The following is a 21,546-nucleotide window of genomic DNA, read 5'->3' on the forward strand; positions in this document are numbered from 1 at the left end:
TATATAAACCCCCAAATAAGGATAAATGCCTGATAATGACTTTCTTGACCGATGGTTGAAAGTACAGACTATAGATGCTTGCCTTTTGAATCCGGAATAACTGCAACCATATGATCATGGTGCATTGCAATAGGTGATGCACTGCAAATTGTCAACTCTTCATCAATGAAGGAAACTGTCTAAGGTCTATACAAGAACTTTTGATTCCTAGGGTCCTAAGGAAGCATAACAAGTTTTTTGCATGCAGAGAACCTTAAATGAAAGATAATGAACAGAGACTTGGTTATAGTGATGTCTAAACATCATGAAAGAGCAGATGGTATGAATTTGAACTTCTATGATAACCTGCAAAGGAGAAACTAAAATACCTACTTTATACTGACATGTTACCAGCAGACCGAGAAATATTGAATAAAGGTTCCTCAGACTCCCAGTAGCTTGGAAATAAGCTGCAGTTTGATTTGGTTTAATATGTTGGAAATGGAGTTTGCTGGTTTCCCATCGAACTATATATTGTACCAGATTTAACAAGAAACTTTCAACAATTAAGGATGAATAGGAAAACATGTTGGTTTACATATTTCTAGAGAATGAGAAAAAAAGGGATAGAGAAAGTCTAGTAAAAGGAGATGACTTGAAGAATCAGTAATTGTGGTCTACAATCAACTTTTCATCCGATCGTCCCGAATCTGAATGGAAGAGAGAAATAAAGTAAATCCATGGAACAAGAAAGAAATAATAATAAAAGAAAAAGGAACGGAAAGAATTAAGGGTTAAGGAACCAGCTGTATATAGATGTTTACCTCAAATAGGGGAGGTGGAAGGACACGGGTCGGATCCCGGGATCCGGCGAGGGGAAACCGACGGCGCTCGGACAGGAGATTTAGGAGGAGGGAGAGGAGGATGAGAGGGCGATCGGGAGTGGTGTCCTTCGATGGTGGAATTGAAGGGAAGAAATAGAGGAAATGGAAGAAAACGGGCAGCGGAAGCTACGGAACCGGTCAGTTTCCTCGCGTCGGCCTAGCCCCATATATTTCCGGGGAGAACAAGGGGGAAGAAAGAGAGGAGGAATATCTACAGAAGGAAGGGGGAGATCTAGGTTTTCGGAGGAGGGACATACCTTGGGAAAACCGGAGAAGGGACGAAGCACGCCGAAGTCGCCGCCTCGCCGGACGCCGAAGAGACTCGAGGGCGCGCAGAAGGGGCCAAGGGGGAGATCGATCCGGGAAAGAAGGAAGAGATCCAGATCTAGGGTTCCTCTCTAGAGTCCAGTCTCCGCGTCAGCCGTTCGAAAATCGAAATGGCGAACCGAAAAGAGAAGAATCGGGGATTTAACATATAGTATGGGCTATGGGCTCTAGCTAGCGGGCTGAGAGCCTGTAGGCATACCCCTGCGTGCTGTGGGCTGCGGCCTGTGAGCCTGCGGATCTAAATGAATAATCAGAATTCGGGTCGGGTCGGATTTGGTCTATCGGTAACGATCCAAAATGGACCAAAAAAACTGAGCTGCATTGGGTTGGTTTGGGTCGAGATTAGATTGACCCTGACCCGACCTGAAAAATAAAACAGTCCAAATTTAAGACCCGATTCGGCCCCACAGATCCTAAAAGTCAGATCGGGTCGGACCTCGGGTCAAATTAAAAAAAATTACTAAAAGAAAATGCAAACGATATTTGTAGATTAAGACTGCTTACGTCTCTTGTACCAAACCCTTCTAAGTGGATCTTCTCACTCCTGGGGGATTCACTTCTGTCACATGCTGGTTACTTTGAAGGAATAAATTCTTTCTTGCAACTTCACAAGGCAAGAAAATCAAGGACTAATTTGGGTAGTGTCCAGTAGACAAACTTGATGATGGCATTTCTAGCTCTGCTGTAAGTACCTGGAAAGATTAATTCAAGGTTGCGGATCCAAACCTCGTCCTGGTTTTATGCTTGTGAACTCAGATAAACATCAACCAGCCCAGCTTGCTAGAAGATGGGCATATAGCGAACAGAGAGCATTGGGAAGAGGTTTTCCCCAATAAGTGGAAAGAAATAAATGACGGCAGCATCCTGCTTTTAGTAAAGTAAAATAGTCTTGGCTCACTGGGCCTTTTCCCTCTCATAAACAAACTAAACGAAAGATTTCTGTAGCATTGAGCGATATTCAGTAATCAATAGATGTTAACAATACCCATTTTTTACATTGACAGATCGTCCGAAATCCCTTCTTCAGGTCAAACAGAACAAGAAATAAACAGCAACAAATATAAATCGAGAACTTGAAAATATATAATACATAAAGATTGAATAATCATACAAGAAACTTCTTGAATGCTGAGCTAGTTAATCACCGTCCAGGGACTGGGAGACAGATCTCAACTTATTATACATCTCAGAACATGCGAGAGCGAAGTCTGACACATTTCTGAAGAGCTCAGGCAGATGTGTCCTAAGAGTCCCAAGCGACTTCTCCCTCACCTGCTTGCACAGTCTTGCATAGGCTTCCTCCTCATCCTTTAGCTTGATCTCCAAAGCTTCTACTTCAAGCTTTCTTTCTGTCCCACGGTCCTGATTGGATCCTTCACCGCCCTCTGGATTGGCATCCTCACCTGATGCTGCCTTTTTCTCTGAATACTTGCGATACCAATCCTCAAAAGCTCGTTTCTTTCTCATAAACTCTTTGCGCAAATCCTCACATTTCTCTTTCATTTTCAGTTCGTCCTCCTGATGCACCACAATTGTACGTACAACTTCTGAAAAGCTATAAATAGCACTCCTGGCCAGCTCATCTGAGAGTTTCTCCAGCTGATCATTCCATGAATGCAGCAGGGCCTGGATAGGGGGTCGAGATGGCCGTGGTGGTGAAGACACCTTCTCCTTCAAGCTGCTCTCAATTGGAATGAGATTCAACTTTAACCAGCTATTGAGAGATTTGATGTAGTCTTTCTGATTTTTCATGAGTTTTTCAATCTGTGAATGCCACTCTCTCACAACTCGCCAAAGCTGGGCGGTACATTCATGGTGCTCTTCGCTTGTTTCCTTGGGAGCAAATGAGATGTCAAATGCTCTGAGGTTTGCAACAATCTTATACTGGGTGCCATGATGCACATGCATTGTTTCCCACATATTCGCCATCCTGATTAAAATGCAACATTGAAAATTGAAGTATCAGAAGCTCATTGTATTTGAGCACAATTAGAGGGAGAAATCATCAAAATTGATATATGTTAGAGTAAATATAAGGAGGCAACTTTTTTAACACATGGACGTGACTTGCTTTCCATCCTATTAAAAGAAAACTGCTGGGTAATACTAGTGTTCGATACAAAGAACTTAAGAGACAAAATTAACAAACTATTTAACATTTGTACGGTTCTTCTCACAACGTCCGCCCCCCAAAAGCCCGCTGCAAGAGGGATTCTTCTTATTCTTAAAAAAAAAGGTCGAAAACAAGAAAGAAATTGAAAAAGTGTAAGACATTAAGGAAATATACAAACTACATGACAAGCCTATTTTACAATCAAACCACTTCCTCAGGGCCAGGATTAGTGTCAATATTATCCTTGAAATCAGGGGTTCATAACTGAGAGGTCCCAATTGTTGATAAGCTTGTCCTCATTATGCCAAATAATTGGAACATGAATTAACCTGATACTAATGTTAATTGGGCATGTGACACAAGTGCCAAGTATTCAAGTGTCCAGAAAAATCCAACATGGGAATTGGGAACCCTTTAAAAATCAGACACGGACATGTTTGTATCTTGTATAGAAGTTCCCAAAGAAGACGTGATGATACATGATTTGATCGTATGAAGTATTAAGGAGTGCCATTAAGTGTTCGAGCGTCCGTGTATCCAAAACATCCAAAAACCTAAAATTTGGGGTGCCCAGGTAACAGTATCCGGTGTTTATATCTTTAATATGAACAGTAATAACTCTTTGCTCTCCTCACCAGACAAATTTTGTAAGTTAATTTAGGTATTAGGCTAACCAACAAATATGGAGCATCTAATTTACTGAGTGCAAAAACAGGGACAACTTAAGACCTTTAGATCCTTAACATTCCTTGAATGTCGCTTCTCGTTTCATTTTAAGTGAAACAGCATGCATGGGGGTATTGTTGTCATAGAATATGGGAAGTTTGCAGCTAAGGCTTCTGGTTCTTTGATGACTACCACATTCAGTATAATTATTTCAAATGGTCGTCTCTCTCTCTCTCTCTCTCTCTATCATGTAAATAATGAGCAATGGCATGCATTCATCAAGGAGTTCAATAGCATCTTGAATTTACCAAGACTCAGAATGTTGTATTTTATTGCTTCAATTGGACTTCTTTCAAGAAAACATGTTTAATGAAGTCGGTTTCCTCTATTAAAATATATTCCTACAACCATTATGGGGAACCACTAGTATGCAACTGATGCTTACATGGAGGAATTTCCTTCTAATTACATGATTGTGTATCATGAAATTGGCCTGAATCATGTTGGAAAATTAAATCCAGCTGGATTCATGCCCCAAGGGTATGGGATGTGGTACAAAGTAAAACTTTTACAAGTATTGCAGCCAATTGGAATGGGACAATCCCACAAGGAAAAAAATCCTATCTAATGGGTTATACTTGTTTTACGTTCTATTTCTTCTTCCGCTTTCGCCTAAGGCATGACCCCACCACCCCATTAACTTCAAGCAACCACTGCCCATCTAGATACAATCTCTCTCACACACACACACCTTATTGTAGCTCCAACGTCACCACCACCTGCTTTTATTTCACCTCTCCCTCTCCTTCCACCTCGATTGCTACTCCTCCACGATCTACTCTTCTCTTCCCACCTCACCACCACTGACCACGACCTGCCCGTACTCCCGCCTCTTTCCCTTTCCCACCTCTGCACCATCAATAATTCTTTCCCTTTCCCTCTCCGACCTCTACCACTAGCCAGCTACCACCATCTAAAAGCTCTTTGATCAAATGCTCAATAGGAGCTCCAACATGAAATGCCATGATGATTTCAACCAAGGTATGCGGAACCGGTACTGCGCTATGTACTGATCGGCTACTAGTTTGGTATGGTCCTGGTTCAATACTGTATTGACACGGTATGGTGTCGCATGCTGGTTCCGAACCAACATGCCAATTTTTATTTTTTCCAATTTGTAGCATTTAATGAAAAGTAATCAATTTTTTTGTGTTTTGAATGACTTTAACTCTAATTTGATGTTTCTTGATGTCCTTCGATATTTTTATTAAGGTTTAAATCCTAATTTGATGTTTTTATCATATGGTACATCTTAAATAATGCTTCTTGACCCTGAGTTGATATTTTCGAGTAATTTTTTTCCATTACCGTGGCATTGCTTTAAAATAATGCTACCTTAGACAAAAATATGGCAAATCCGTGTCATTAGGTTTGCTACCCCTAGCTTTACCTTTCGCATAAGTAGAGTCAAGATTCCGATCCAAAGGTGACTATAGATCTTTGAATAGATAGTTAACCGACAACAAAATATTCATGGCAGTATAAAACCAAAAAAATGACAGTCTTTAGCGCATTAGGCCAAAAATATAAAAAAACAGCCAATGATCCTAGCTTCCCGCGCTAGAATAAGCAAGGTGCAATATCTAAAATCAAATAGTGAAATACAAAACATACAATGATACAATCAATTAGATATATTTAAAGTACAATTTATGTACCGACATCTAAAATCTAGTTGAATATCGATTTTTCACGTAGATATCGAGATCATTAGTATAATCAAGAAGCACACCAGTCCAGCCCTCTAACCAGACGGTATTGTAGTCCTATATACTCATCCCATATGATACGCGCCCTGGGTTATGTTTTATTTTTTTAATCCAAAAATATATTTTTTAATTTAAAAATTATTGATTTAATAAAAATTAATGATTTTAGTTTTATTGTGCAGATTATCCATAGATCTACAATATATCATGAAATCATGCCAAAATCAAAAATTTTGGCATGACCTCTATTTTTTTCATTTTTCTTACTGATTTTCGACCTAAAAAAGAAGGAAAAAATGAAGAAATAGAGGGGGAGAGCGGGAATACACTGAAAGAGGCTTGGATCTTGCATTTTATTGTTGAAATCGGTGTTTATTTTTGATTTTTAGAGAAAAAAATTGGGTGGACTTTAAAGTGGGGAGGCGTGAGAAGCAATAGAAGCTTCTTACAACCTCTCCCTTCAATCATAAGAGGGGAAGGAGCCGATTCAACACCGAACCGGTGCGAATCGGGCGGTTTGCACTAGTTCCGCTCTAAACCACTCGGTTCAGAGCAGTTCGCACTAGTTCAATGCCCATTTCGAATTTTGGGGGTGAAATAACTTGGTTTCTAGACGATTCGGTTCGATACGCCCCGAGCCTTACAATACCACATACCATGATTTCAACCAAGATGGTTCTTAACATAGCCTATAAGATTTTCAAGCAAATGCCTAAGAGGAACTCCTCACATGAAATGCCATAATCACCAGGCAAACCCATAGTAGGAACTAACCCATAGTAGGAACTAGGAAGTGCCACAATGAGGTTCTTGCTCTTGTGTCCAAACACAGCACAACATTGAAATCTAGTAAAATTTTCCTCCATGAGATATTATTAGGTGCAATCCCAAAGGATGCAAATATATAACTCATAAATATCTTATCCTATAGGAAAAAAGTTCTAAACTAACAAAGAAGCTCTATTATTTCAAATAGGATCATGGGCAATATGAATAGTCACAATAGATACTCCTAATAGTCTTAATTTCACTAGCAATAGCCAACAAATTCCTAAGAATTATTAAAATAAAAATATAATATCCCAAGAAGAAGGAAAGCTTAGTCAACCTAGATTACTCTTTGTTATTCAGACTAATAATAGTAGAGATCTAAGAACTCCCAACAAGTTGTCTAGTAAAGAATGGCTCGGGACATTGAGATTCTAAGGTTGTGCTTCGTGCCTTCATGGATTTAAGGATCAGCTACAGAAACTTCAACATTAGTTGCTCTGAAAATAGTTGTTTCCTTGACTACAGTTAATCATACAAGAAATACTAGCTCGATGCTTAATTTCTTTACTCTTTCTTCTTTTTTGTGCATAAATTAATACGCAACATCCTCTCACCATGTCACATTTAAAAAATTCTTATAAGATCCAATATCATCTAATAAGAAATAGTTATAACTTATAACCATGTTCTGACGAACCGGCCTGTATCGGCCGGGTCGGGCCGTATCGGACTAGTCCGGCATGTAACAAATACGCCAGAGCCGTGGAAACCAGTATGGGCCGAACCCAGCCGATGCCGAAGAAAACGAAAAGAAACAGAGAGAGCGGGGAAGAGAGAGAGAGAGGAGAGGCCTTCGCCGCCCGCAGAGGGCCGTGAGAGGCCGGCGGAGCCCGCGGGGGCACGGCGGAGGCCAAGGACGCGGCCGAAGAAAAAAATCTAGAATTTTTAAGTGAAGTCGGCAAATCAAAACAGGGGATGCGTCCGCGGCTTCGACCTCTACCGCGCCCCTGCAGGCCCCCCCGCGCTCCGCTGCCCCTTCGGCCTCCGCTGGCCCTCCACGGGCGGCCTCTCCTCCCTCCCTCCCTCCCCGCTCGCTCTCTTCTTTTTCCCCGGCTCCGGCAGAAAAGAGTGTTCCGGTTCGGTACCGATTTAACCGTACCGGTCCGGTAGGCGACCGGTATGCTTACCAGTACCGGTACGGCGAACCTTGGCACTCATAACACATTTCTAGGACTAATAGAAATGTATAAAAAAAATGCAATAGGGTATTAAAAAAAATATTACATATGGCCATGCAGCTTATGGTAATCTCTACTAGGACAAGTTAGGAGGCAAAAAGAAAAATCTTTGTATTACTTAAGAAAAGAGGAAAGTAATAGATATAGATTAAGTTAGATGTAGTGACAACCGTTGAATAACAATGACAAGACAAGCAAGTGCTTGTCATTGGGAGCCTACACCAAGGTTGGCCCTAAAAGCATCTCTTATTGTATTCCTTAGAGATGAATTTTTCAGAATTAGGTGCTGTATTGAAATTTATTTACATGTAATATTGTAAATTTGGACACAAGCATAGAAGTGAATGCAGAATTAGAATTTTAAGAGCTCGGAACCAATAGAAACAAAAGAAAGAGTTCACAAAATGTATTGTTAGTAAAATTAAAAATGAAGGAGCTGGCAGTAAATATTGTAGTTAATCAATTAATACAACATAATATAAGCAGACCTTGTAGGCCCCTTTAGATCCCTGATCAAGTTATCATGGGATAATTCCCCACATGGGCGGGTGTTGTTGAGAAAAACAGTCTTGCCAAAGAGAAATTTCAATATATCCTGGGAGACTGCCAATGTCCTAAAATTGTGGATAACAATGTCTGCAAAAAGGTCATTTTTCTGATCACTAAAAAATAGGGATATTCGAATCAATAATTCCCATCTCCCTCAAACTTTTCCTTAATCATAATTTGTTTCTCAAAGGTCTGCCCATGCCCACAGATAATATTCATGGACTAGGTATTGAGCCATCCAAACAGGCCTGTAATGAAAATTAGCAGAAAATCAACAATAATTGTCAGGAGCAATAATTTCAATGTTATTGATTAGTTATTTCAGATTCATTATACAAATAACAAGTAATTTTGTGATGGGAAAAGAAAATGGAGATGTATGCTGCAGTGTTGCATAGACATGAATCTAAGAATCAGATTCAGATGCATATCCAAGTGCCTGACTTGGCATGAGGGGAAAAAGGAAGATGCAAGGATATATAAAATAAAATATAATTTAACTCAATTACATATTTATGCCTTCAGACATTGTTTGTATAAACATTGAAAAAAATATTAAAATGATATTGTTTGATAAAATATTTGAATATCTCGATGCCAAGCTCCATACCGATACCATCCTATTACTGCATCGGTACGTCCGGTACAAAGACTAGATCGGCGTACCAAGTGTCAATACACCTTCAGTACCACATACCGATACTAAATCGAGACGGTACCTCCATACCGCCCGGTCCGGTACCCCCATACCGCCCGGTCCAATACGGTACCTCTGTACCGCCTGAATCGGTATGGTATGGCGTTCCTTGATTGAAAGAGTTCAACTCTCTTCCGATCTTTGAAAGTGGCTACCAAAAAATTTCATAAGTATCCAAATGTTCGATACGTATATGACAGATTTTTGGAGTTGGATACGAGTTTCCAAGCAACATAGGTACGTTATAAATTCAATCCTTTGAGGCATACAAGGAGATATGTAGAAAAAAATAAAATCCACAATATTGTATGCTTCATACCAAGGTTCGTTGACTGATGCGTACCACCCTATACTAGGTATACCGCACCATATCAGTGCCGAACCAAGATTTAATACGAGATTTATGCCAAACTGATCCCATACCAGGCATACTGACAGTGTATCGGCATGATACGGTATAAGATTTGGTACCGACATGGCGAGCCTTGCTTCATGCTATTGATTAAGAAATAGGACAAAATGAATGAATGAGTTTTGAGGGTCATATGTACAAGAAACAAGAAAAAGTGAGGAGGTAATGCATTAAAGAAAGAATATAAGCTCTATAAATCAAGGACAAGGTGGTGAACTGGAGATAAATTGATTTAGATGGTACAATAGTGCACTTTAGGGATATAATAAAAGCGATAGGATTTTGTTAGAGAATTGAAGGAATAAAAGGCCTAGAGAAAGATCGACAAAGATAGCTCGACATAGTACAGTTAAGCTTGCTAATCATAATTCAGGTTTTGCGACTAAGGACAGTCTATCAAGCACAACCACAAAATAAGAGAATGCAATGATACTTTGAAAAAGTGCACTACTGCCTGATATACAGTGTAATCAGCAAAAATCATCTGCCTAGAATTACAAAACAACTTACCCATCAACGAGGTCCACCAACTTTGGATATAGCTTCTCATCACGTAGACGGTTGATTTCTGAAACTGTTGAATCCATGGACTGCATATCGACTATGTATCTCGTATGCAAATGACTTACAGCTGATTTAGTTTTCTCCAGTGTTTCGGAATTGACACCACGTTTCTTTTGTTTATTCAGTAAAGCAACCTTCCTTTGATACTCAATCTTCATAAGCTCGCCTGCCTGCCTCCAATAAATAAAGCAATCTTTAGATTTATTATTTGATAACGGCTCAGGAAAGGAGGAGATGATTAAGAAGTTATGTTACATATTTTTCTCTGGCAATCACATATCAATTATGCATAGATCAATAGTTTATATATCATAATCCACTCAAGCATATATCATTGATTGATCAATGATCTATACAAGTGTCATACCCTAGAAGTGTCTTGCTGCTTAAATTGGACATTAGCAGCCAAATGGAAGAGTATACCCTAAAAGATAAAAAGCTGTAGATCTCAAAAGGATACACCAAACAATGCTAAACTTAATTTAAGTCAAATGAAAACTATGAATTTATCTTCCCTTTTCTTTTAACATATGGAAAATATATGCACTAGCATTACAAGCATATTAATAAAATTTACAATATTTTACATAACCAATAACATAGATTTAGATATCATGCTAACTGCCCTTAGGGACTTTAACTAAAATATTGAAAGAAATGAATCATATTGTTCCCGGTTGGTGTAAAATAGAGAAATTAGATATAGGGTTAACCAATACATGCTCCAACCTGAAATCCTAAACTATGACAAATCCATGCACACCAGCAAGCCTATAGTGCAAGATGTTGCAGCATGTTGTGTATATTACTGTTTCAGTGTAGCAAAAGCAAAATAATAATAATTTGTTTTTGCACAGATGTTCTCATGAAGTTTTATTGTTCCTGAAATATTGTGCAATTGTCACATGCTGGAAGACTCGATGATCATCTGTACAATACAGTAATGCGAGAAACAGCAACTGTGTATCTTAAGTCTGGTAAAAGATTGTGGGAATAGAGTATGAACACTTTAAAGATGAGGAGGGTGTATGATAGAACGGAAAAGTTCCAAATATTAAAATTGAGTAAACTATGGAGTTGCATAAATCAAAGATAAAGTGATGATTTAATTAACTGATACAGTATTGATCTTTTGCAACAAAAGTCAAATGAGGTGATCATTAAAAAGCACTCAAACTTGTACAAGAGTATTGGGAATATGAGAAAGAAACCATTGATAAGTATACACATAAGTTACAAAAATAACCTAAGGAGTTTGCTTTGATGAGAATAAAAAAAATAAGTCGTAATGCAATGAAACAAAATGAGGGCAAAGCATGTTGCTTGTAGTGTCATGGCGGCACCATGTTAGTTTACTAGATTATTTTGCAGAAAAGGGAAAAACTTTCTTTTGGTAATAATTATGGTGACTTAATGCTTCTAAAAAATAAGCAGGAGAAAATGTTCCCTTCTATTTTGTCTTGGATGCTTTAATGTAGTGTAGCAAGACACATGAAGGACAACCACAAATGGTACTAGGCTTGCTGCATATGTGGAGAATCACCAAGTTTGCACCAGTAGGGGAAAAAACAAAGGAAAATACGATTAAAGAGTCAGCAAACATTAGATTAAATCAAATATCAGATACAATACCTTCACTTCATCATAGAGTTTCTTTTCCCATGCTAGCATCTTATCTAGAATGGTAGCATGAGTTTCCCATTCATCATTATCAAAATCATCCTTCCCATCATCAGGGTCAGCCATGCCTTTAATTGAGCGATTCCATGTGATAACTCGCATAACTCTTGCAGAATGATCAATATGTCCTGAAAGAGATGTAAAGCATCATCAAAACATGCATGCTAGAAGAGATGATTTAGTGCCAACTCAAAGAAAATATTGAATCATATTACTGAAATCGATATATTAAAGAACAAAGAAAAGATATTTTACACAACTAACATAATGTGTTGACAATGTACAGCTATCACATGCTGTTCCCATGTTTCCCATATCAAAACAAAGCATGAATTCTAGTTCTTACAATATGAGCAAAATGGGCCAGTATTAGAGGCTAACAAGATATAGGACTATATCATGATGAAAGCCCATGTCATGTGGTATAAACACAAATGCACACAACTGTACACATGCATACATATTTTTTATCTTATATCAATTTAAAATTTTCATACAGTGCTAGGACAAGTTTAGAACTAACAAATATAGTTTTAAGAGATATGTAGAAATCTTACATCATGAACCAGTGAGATACATGTGCTGAATGTTGTTTAACATTGCTCTGTATAATTTCGAGCCACACATACATACATATTTCTATACAAATCAATTTAAAATTTTCATACTGTGCAAGGACAAGTTTAGAAGAAACAAATATAGTTTTACAAGATATATAGAAATTTTACATTATGAACCACTGTAGATACATGTGTTGAATGTTGTTTAACGTTTGCCGACTAAGGGCCAGGATGGTAAAAAATCATACATACACCATACATACACCATACATACATAATACATACATATATACATACACACAAATATACATACATAAAATGCACATACATAAATACGCATATAAGTTGACACATAAATACATATATATGTACATACATACATACACAGGAGTACAGGACATAGAAAAAGTCTCCAATAGGTTAAGTTCCTAACCTCCCAATTCAAAGATAGTGTATAATGTGCTGAAGACCTAGAGGGACAGTACATACTATCAGTATAATATGGTAAGTAATGGCACTTTATGCATATTGTAGACTATAGCATTTTATCATGCCTTAAATTTATAAAGATAGTACGATGCAACAAGTAATTAAGAAACTAAGTGGATGGATTTACAATTGGCATCTTAACTAATAATTTGTCATTGATACTTCTTCAATGCTGTCCTATAACTGAAACCTACAAAGGGAGTATTCTCAAGCCCACCTAGCAAAATATAAAATAGTTGAATTTCTAAGGGTCAAAAAAAATAAGAAGAACTAAAATAAACCAGCTGGAAATGTAAAAGTGTCTAAAAACTAGCACCACTTGATGATGAAGACAAGGTTTGCCATATTGACCCATACCACCGCATATTGGATGTACCGTACTGGTAAGATAGCAACACTGTACTGAAGTTCGGTATGGCGTAGGGACCAAACCGAGTTATATTGAGTAGTTCTGCTCGGTTTCACATTGTACCGATCCATATTGTCTGATTTCAGACGATACCATGGCTAGGTGTCAGAAAAGGATCGCTCGATCCTGTGTTGGTACAAGAGTGGCAATACAGATAAAGCATACTATACCATACTGAGAATGATAGTGTTATTTTGATGATTAACACAACCATTGAGGGAATATCTAATTAAATACTACAAGTTAATTTAATACATCAATACTGAGTTCGACACTCTCGGTACATTAAAAGAATGAGATCAAGATGCATTTCAATGATTAATAATGAGATAAAATTTGCGATAGAAAAGAGATAGTAAATTCTAAATTCTAATTCGGCAAAGTTTCAAGTAAAACGTACTCTTAAGAGGATAATAGTAATTTTCATTGTTAAGAATATGTAGCAATACCATGGCATACATTCAAAATTGCTTGAAGTATATTTCATTAATTATACGGATGAATCTAATCTTAAGTTGCAGCAAAGTGTGGAATGAGTCGACCCCAAGATTGATGGAGTCGACCCCGGCACATCATTGAACTATCAGACACACTTCTGCAAAAATGGCACGGATGAACAGTAGTTGAGTCGACCCCAAGCTTGCTTGAGTCGACCCCATCTTCAAGCCTCAAGAAAACAAGTCTCTGGAATTTACTGAGAGGGCCGACCCCAACCTTCCTTGAGTCGACCCCAGATTGAGTCGACCCCAGGAATGCTTGAGTCGACCCCAATGGAGTCGATCCCAACTGAGCATGAGTCGACTCCAAGGCTGTGTCGTTCAAAGATGTCTCTCTGGAATCCCTGAGAGGGTCGACCCCAATGGAACTTGAGTCGACCCCACTGAACCTTGAGTCGACCCCAAAAAGAGTTGAGTCGACCCCAGTGAAAAACAGCTGAAATATAAGGTTCTGTGTTTCCTGAAAGGGCCGACCCCAATGTAGCATGAGTCGACCCCAGTGAAAGTTGGGTCGACCCCAGTGAAAGTTGAGTCGACCCCAAGTCTGATGAACAGTGGTTTGAGTCAACCCCATAAAAGGTTGGATCGACCCCAGCACGGGCAGAAGCATAACGGCTAGTTCTGCAGAAGTACTTTTTGTCCTCCCAACAGTAAGTAACGGCTAGTTTTTGAAATCTAACCAACGGAGGGTGTCCAATGGATGAGGAAAACTATTTAAAGTGACACTATTCATCAGAGAAAGTATCCTTTTACGAAATATCAAAGCTTACACAAGAAAGACAAGTGTCCTAATTTTCTTCATCCAAGTGCTTCACTCAAAGAGTCAAAAGGAAGTGGTAGAGCAGATTCTAAGGAACATTAAGAGCTCCATCAACCCTTGAAGAGTAAAGCAATCTTGACAAAGAAGAGAGAAGTCTCATCAAGCAATAACTATATTCTAAACTCTTCTTTGTAGCTTATAATTGTTATATTTGCTCATCTAGAAGTTTCAACCTTCTTCTTCTTTTTAATCACCTTGTAAAGGTTCGTTGGTGAGCCCGTAAAACCAACGGTGTAGGTTTGTTGGTGAACCCGTAAAACCAATTGTGAAGGTTCGTTGGTGAGCCCGTAAAACCAACATAGATTTTTGGTGATCCCGAAAAACCAAAGTGTAAAGGTTTTTGGATTGTGAGCCCGAAAAACAATCCAACTGTAATCCGCGGGATTATAGTGAATTCCCAAGAGGTCGTTTGGGGAGTGGACGTAGGTGCTTAGGAGAGCACCGAACCACTATACTTGTGTGTTTGCATTGTGTATTGTTTTAACATCACTCACTCATCAATTGACTAAATTAAGATAGTAAAAATTTAGAGAAACCAATTCACCCCCCCCCCCTCTCTTGGCTTGTCACCTTGGGCAACACATACCGATAAGGTATCGGTATGGTACCCAACATTGATACAGTCAACCTTGGATGAAGGTACCCTAGCAAGAAAGAATGAGGCAGGCTATCATGGATTAGGCTAGTTGGTTGTTAAATATGGTCTTTGAAAAGAACATGTTCTTAGATATAATTCAATTGCAATAGCCAATTGAAGACCAATATAGCATCCATCTCAGACTCAACAATCAAGCATGTTCCTAAATTTTATCTTAATCTGAAAAAAAGGAAATCATGCAACCTGCCCTCCCACACCAATCAAATGCCATCATCCCTCAATTTTACTCACCCATCTTATTTTTCCTTAACAATCACTACCTCTGCCAATTGCTCACCTTACTCGTATCACCCATTTTCCTCCTCTTCTTGTCGCTTCCTCTTTGCTCCTGTCTTTTTCTTATTCTTCCTCTTTTATCTGCATACCCTGGTACCTTGCTCCACCCTTGCCAACTCTTTCCAATAAAGGAAAGAATGGTCCAAAAAGTGGACAGCAATTTAAAATACGGTGGGGATGGTAATATAGGCAGAATTGATTAATAGAAGGTGAACATCAATGAGAAAGGAAAGAACAAACTACACTAAGCAACAAAGCAAGAAGAAAGAGAACCAAAAATGGGAAACAAGATCTCATGTCTTGAATGCGAGACATGACATTGCATATTAGTCAATGGATCAACAAGGTGATGCAAAAAGGTGGCAAGGTGGGTGATTTGGGAATTGGGAGAAGGGGCAACATTGTTTAAGCAATATTAGAAACAAGTGAAGTAAAAAACATGTAATGCGAGGGGAGTGTTAAGTGAAGAGGTGCATATAGCAAGTGAACAAGAATATGCTAAATAAGAGGGAGAGAGGTGGAAGGCACTAGGGCAAATGGTATAAGAGGGAGGAACAAGTTGAGTTGATAGACGAGAAAGATAGGATGGATCAACAGTAGTAAGAGGTATGAGAGGAAGGTGGAGACGGAACATAAAGAAGGGGAAGATGAAAAGTGAGAGCATGATGCAAAGGAAGTAAAAGCTCAGTGGAAAGAAAGCATGTGGAAGAATGGAATGTGGCTAGGTGTATGTCAAGCCTTGTTGAGAAAGGTAAAGAACAAATTAGGTGCATGATTGATGTAAAAGGATGTCCTAATGTATAAGGCTCGTACTAGGGGTCTGGGGAGGGTCAAACGTACGCAACCTTACCCTAACATATGGATATGTTGTTTTCTTGTTTCAAACTCATGACATCTAGGTCATAATGGAGTAGCCTTACCATTGCACCAAAGCCACCCTCATGAAAAAGAGCATCCCATTGCACGAGGGTCCTGCCACAGCAGGATTTAGGAAGGGTCAAATGTACATAGCCTTATCCTATGTGCAAAAAGGCTATTTTCATGTTGCAAACCTGCAACACCCAGATCATAGTAGAGCTTTGCAACACACAGATCACAGTAGAGCAATCTTACCGTTGCACCAAAACCCAACCTCTTATAAAATATACATATAACATAGTGAGGAATTTGCAATGCATGAAGATTCTTTAACTAGACACTTTATATAAGATAAAATCATCTAGAAATATAGTAATGATTTCAATTTTCTCCTCTTCTTCTTTCAATGAGAACCCCTAGGTTAGCATGATTGCTCTATCATGTTGAGTTTGACATCAAACAAGAGATTAATTTCCACCTCATTCTAAACTAAATTTCTCAAGTTTATCTTCTTGGCAATGCTTCTTTACCTTCCTTGGATTGAAGTTCAAACGAAAACATGGTTGTTATGGCCCTAATATTCAAAAAATTCAAGGTTGAGTCATGTTAAGATTAGCCTAAAATGCTCCTAGGATCTCCCTTTATTTGTTTCTCACCTACAAATGGTGAAGAATGAGCCTTTTTCCCCACTAAAAAAAAGGCATTCTCAAGCAATACCAAGTAGATTTGTTTGGTTCAAGCATCATTTTAGCCTTGGTATTGGGTGAACCAAGCTTGATCTGCCCCAAACCACTCAATTTGGAGTTTGTTCAAGGGGTTCAGGTGGTATTTGCGCGAACCAAGAGCCCTTTTATCATTTTAGGATCGATACACTACATAATGAACAATACATACGGATCAAGGATGAGACTCAAGATATCTCAGCAATTCAATTTCACTAAAAAAAGGCAAGAAAGGAATGGACATCAACCTATGTTTCTATTACTTCTCAAACAAAACATCCTTTAGCTATAGAGCTTCTTAAAAAGTTTCTCATGTTACCCAATCAAATAGGACCCTTAAAAAGAGGAAAGAAAGTGAAAGAAATATATAAAAGGGAAGAAGAACAGAACTACAAGAAACATTAGCCCAAAAAAGGGCCCCACCTATTTGTATTGATGACTAAAATGATGGAAAACCCATTTATACATAAGAGAATAGAAAATCAAGGCTTTGGGGAGGAGGGTACAGCTTATCTAATAGAGCTTAGGAAACCCATATGAAATATCTACCTAATTTGGATACTACCAAACCCTTAATCGAATAATAAGATTATTGGGCTAAAATTATTTTTATATATCCATTGAAAGAACTTTTATACTTAAAAATGTTACTTTTATCAAATTATAAAAACTCATAAGTTTCAATTTTTTGACTTGTTTTGATATAGCTTTGACCTGTTACTTTTATCAAAAGGAACTAAACCAACTAGGATTTATATTAAAAATGTTAACATGCATGCCTCCCATCATTTTAGTATATGTGCCGTTCAGGTGTTAATAAAATCTAGCACATGACCATAATGTTAAACAATAGAAGAATGATCTTGTAAATTACGAATTAGATATCTTTTGTAATGAACAGGAAAGAAAATAATATCCACTCATTATGTGAATAATTACCAAATTTTTCACATAAACTATGAAAAATTTTATGATAGAACCACAAACTTTACACAATGATGGTTGATCCAAAAAAGATATATAATAAGGATGGAGAAATATAGTTAAAACTTCTTGGGAATTGAACTTGGCATGGCAGCATGCTAGAGAGGAGATCCAAATTCATCTCTCACAAATCCACCAAGGTCATATTTGTGAAGTCACAATGTAGCAGGCCATACCACTCACATACCTTTCTTCTCTTTCTCTCAAAAAAATCCATGATAGACCCAAAAGAATCTAAAATCCTGCAATAACATCACTTCCCGCTGGCATTCATGTGACCAACAACCCAAATGCTTCCAATTTTCTCATAACATGTAAGATTGAAGTTAAAATACTCTTTAAAATTTAGAAAAGAAAATATTACCAACAAAAGTGCCATATAAAGATTAATATTGGACTTACAGATCATTTTTAGCCTAAACTCTAGAATCCAACCTTGATCCTCGACTGGCTCTGAGAGTTTTTGGTTGTGAAGGTCTAACTGAAACTTAATAGTATGGTCAGCTCATACAGCATGTGTATGAAGACAGCAAATTCGAGCAACTAAAAGAAACTGAGCATCAAAAAAGGGGTTCCCTTGATCGAAGTGTTACATCTCAAATCAACCACCAATTCCAATATGCAATATAAACACTTTGACAGAAAAAGCATGATGATAGTAACAGAAGGTGGCTTACCTCGATTATCAGCAAAATTGGAGTGGTAGTGCATCCGAGTGGCCTCCAGCATTTTGGACACCTCTTGAGCACTCTCTGATGCCTTGAGGAAATGATCATCCAGCTCGTTCAAAATCTGTAGCAAATTAACAGGAGGAACGCTGGCGGCCACCATCTTGCCCCTCTTGGACTCCGATGTCCCAGCCGACAAAGCATGGTGGTGGTGCGCCGAACCACCCTGCTTCGGCTTCTTCACGGCCTTCGGCGGCACAGGCTCGGCGACTACCTTCTCCGGCGCCACCGTGGGTTCAACACCACGGATGTCGTTGCCCACGGCCGGCGGCGGAAGGGAAGTGGCCGGGGTTTTGATCTCCTCCTCCTCAATTTCTCTTCTTTCAGCCGGCGGCCAGGTATCCTCGGGCTGGCTGAGGGTGGGAGGGGGCATGTTCTCCTGATAGCCGAAGAAGTAATCCCACGTCCCCAAGTCCTTGGACTCCGGCATCCGGGGCGGAGGCGGGGTGGTGCTGCGCTGTGGCTGGGACGGCAGCGGAGGTGGCGGGGCAGGGGAAGCGTCGCTGACAGGAGGGGCGGCGGAAGCGGTGGAAGGGACGTCATCGTCCGCGGCGGCGGCGTCTTCGTCGTCCTCCTCCTCGCGAATGGAAGCGCCGGCGAGGGGCTTCTTCTTGGGCTTGGGCATTCCTAGTTCAGGCAAGCTGGCGGAGCGCTGGAGCGGGGGGGGAGTGTAGTCCGGGAGGGGCGGGGGAGGGGGCGGGAGGTTCTCCATGGGGGGCTGGATGGCTACGACGGCGGCGGCGGTGGGGGCGGCAGAGGAGGAGGCGGAGCCGCCGCCTCCGCCGGCGGCGGCGGCGGCGTTGGGGTGGTGATGGTGGCCGAGAGGGGGGACCTCCCCCAGGGCGTAGTCGCTGAGGGCGGCGCCGGTGTTCTTGAGGGAGACGGCGTAGGCTGAGTGGGCGGCGGCGAAGGCGTTGCGGAAGGAGACGGCGTCCTTCATCCACTTCTTCCGCTCCTTGCATCGCGTAACGGCCTCCTCGTTCTCGATCTTCGACTGCGCGCACCCCATCGCGATCCCTCTGCTCTCTCTCTCTCCCCCCTCTTTCGCACGGACCTCGAGGAGGAATTTTCGAGATTCGGGAACGTCTAATCGCTTCCAGGTGGTTAAAGAAGAGAAGAAAAAGTGAAAGTCATACTTTTGGGAGGCGGTGGGGCGAAAAAAGCAACCGGCCGTTTGGGCTGGCGGTCATGTCGCCTTTGCATGGAAGTGGTTGTGGGAAGGTTGGCCATTGTTCTCTCCATGGGAAAGTGCCAAAAGAAAGAGAATTAAGAATCAAGAATGGGAAAAAAGATAAGGCTGGGTAACGTCTCCAGTTTGGACCGAGGGCTTGTAAGTAGTGGTTGGGATTGTTAATTTTTCGGTTTGGGGAATTGTTGAACTGACTTGGACGATGAATTGATAAATAATAGTAGGTGACGCGAATTATTAGATTTTTTATTCATTGATCGACCCGATATTAATTATAAGAGGCTTGACAGTCAGCGAGTTGTTGAAGGGGTTGGAATTGGGCGACGATGGGCATTGCTATCTAGTATATTAGCGTATGCTATAGAACATGAATAAGATTTTGATAATGCAACCAGATTTGATCATCCCATGCTATCGAAAAAATAAAAAATTTGATAAATATACTCCTTTCCTCTTCTTTTGCTTAATCATTTTAAAATATGAAGACATGTATTTATTATTAAAAAGGTGCAAATATAAATGGATTATATATATTTCAAAATAAAAAAAGGATAATAGGTGAAGTAATACTTGTTGCGGTAGTTTTGATGTAAGTTATTCTTATTTTTATGTGGCTGCAGTTTATGGAATAACCTTTGACCTATGATGTTTTTCTTTAAAAAAGAAAAGAATAGATATAAATGATAATTTTATTCCAATATCAGCTTATGACAGCATGCTCTTGGATTTTTGCTTATATATTGTGAGGATCCATACGGGATATCGATTATTTATTGGGTAGATTTTGAGTACTTGTACAGGATTAAGAAATCCAAATAATACCTTCTGGCTAGCTATTTTGGGTAAGATTCTGAGTTGTTACAAATAGTATCAAAGAGAACCCAGCCCATAATCTATGTGGACTAGAAAACACTGCAGAGGGTTGACCACGGATCGATCATAGTGTTTGTGATTAGATTTGAATGGATTTGAACTCTTAGCCTGACGAGGATGTTGAGGCTTGAATGGAGAAAGTATGTGAGGGTTCATGTGGGCGTGTGTTGTTTAGTCCCACGGCGGTTATTTGCTGGATAGATCTTGAGTATTTATATAGGATCAAGGAATTTAAATAATACCTTCCAATTAGCTATTTTGGGTAAGGTTATGAGTTGTTACATATATACTTGTTTGTCGAGATTTTTTAGCTTTGTCGCTGCTTTATTTCCGAATCAAACACTATCATGGGACGGAAAGCGGATGGCAATAATCTATGATAAAAGTAAAGATGAAAAGTAAAGGCTAGACAAAGATATAGGTCTCTAATGCAAATATGGATAATGGCAGTACCACAGGAGTCCATGGAAGAGATAGAGATAAAAGATGAGGGTGTATCATAATTGTTAAGGACTTATCCAACCTCAAAACCTAAATTGATCTAACATTATTTGGGCCAAATTTAGATCTAAAAAAATTATTTAATAATTTATCAAGAAAATAAATTTTTTTTATGATTCAACCAATACTTATTAGAAAATCCTATAAGATAACACATGAAGCAAAAACTTGTGCCATTTGCTCATCATATACTTTATGAATGGAAAAACAAGAAAAAGAAAAAGCCATTACAAAGTTATACTGAGTAGCACCATCAAAGTTAATCATGATCCAACCATAACATAGGCAAAACTAATGAATAAAAAAAGTTTGAACAACCTAATATTCATCAGC

At 39.3% G+C, this 21,546-nt stretch overlaps 1 protein-coding gene and 1 long non-coding RNA gene across 2 annotated transcripts; both read right to left on the bottom strand.

Moving 5' to 3' along the window:
* Positions 1 to 450: 450 nt before the first annotated feature.
* LOC148700121 (uncharacterized) lies at positions 451 to 1,114 on the bottom strand. Its single transcript, XR_015972916.1, has 2 exons — positions 804 to 1,114; positions 451 to 689 (listed from the first exon to the last, which is right to left on the bottom strand). It is a non-coding gene; the product is annotated as an uncharacterized LOC148700121 (long non-coding RNA).
* Positions 1,115 to 2,137: 1,023 nt separating this feature from the next.
* On the bottom strand, positions 2,138 to 19,973 carry LOC103695745 (protein ALTERED PHOSPHATE STARVATION RESPONSE 1-like). Its single transcript, XM_008777150.5, has 4 exons — positions 18,600 to 19,973; positions 11,602 to 11,777; positions 9,916 to 10,139; positions 2,138 to 3,120 (listed from the first exon to the last, which is right to left on the bottom strand). The coding sequence occupies exons 1-4, from the start codon at positions 19,657 to 19,659 to the stop codon at positions 2,328 to 2,330; spliced, it is 2,253 nt and encodes a 750-aa protein (XP_008775372.3). The 5' UTR covers positions 19,660 to 19,973; the 3' UTR covers positions 2,138 to 2,327.
* Between the last annotated feature and the right edge of the window lie 1,573 nt (positions 19,974 to 21,546).

The sequence above is a fragment of the Phoenix dactylifera genome, chromosome 14 (genome assembly GCF_051530095.1).
Source record: "Phoenix dactylifera cultivar Ajwa chromosome 14, Ajwa_hap1_PhDact_Kaust_v1.1, whole genome shotgun sequence".
Lineage (NCBI taxonomy): Eukaryota > Viridiplantae > Streptophyta > Magnoliopsida > Arecales > Arecaceae > Phoenix > Phoenix dactylifera.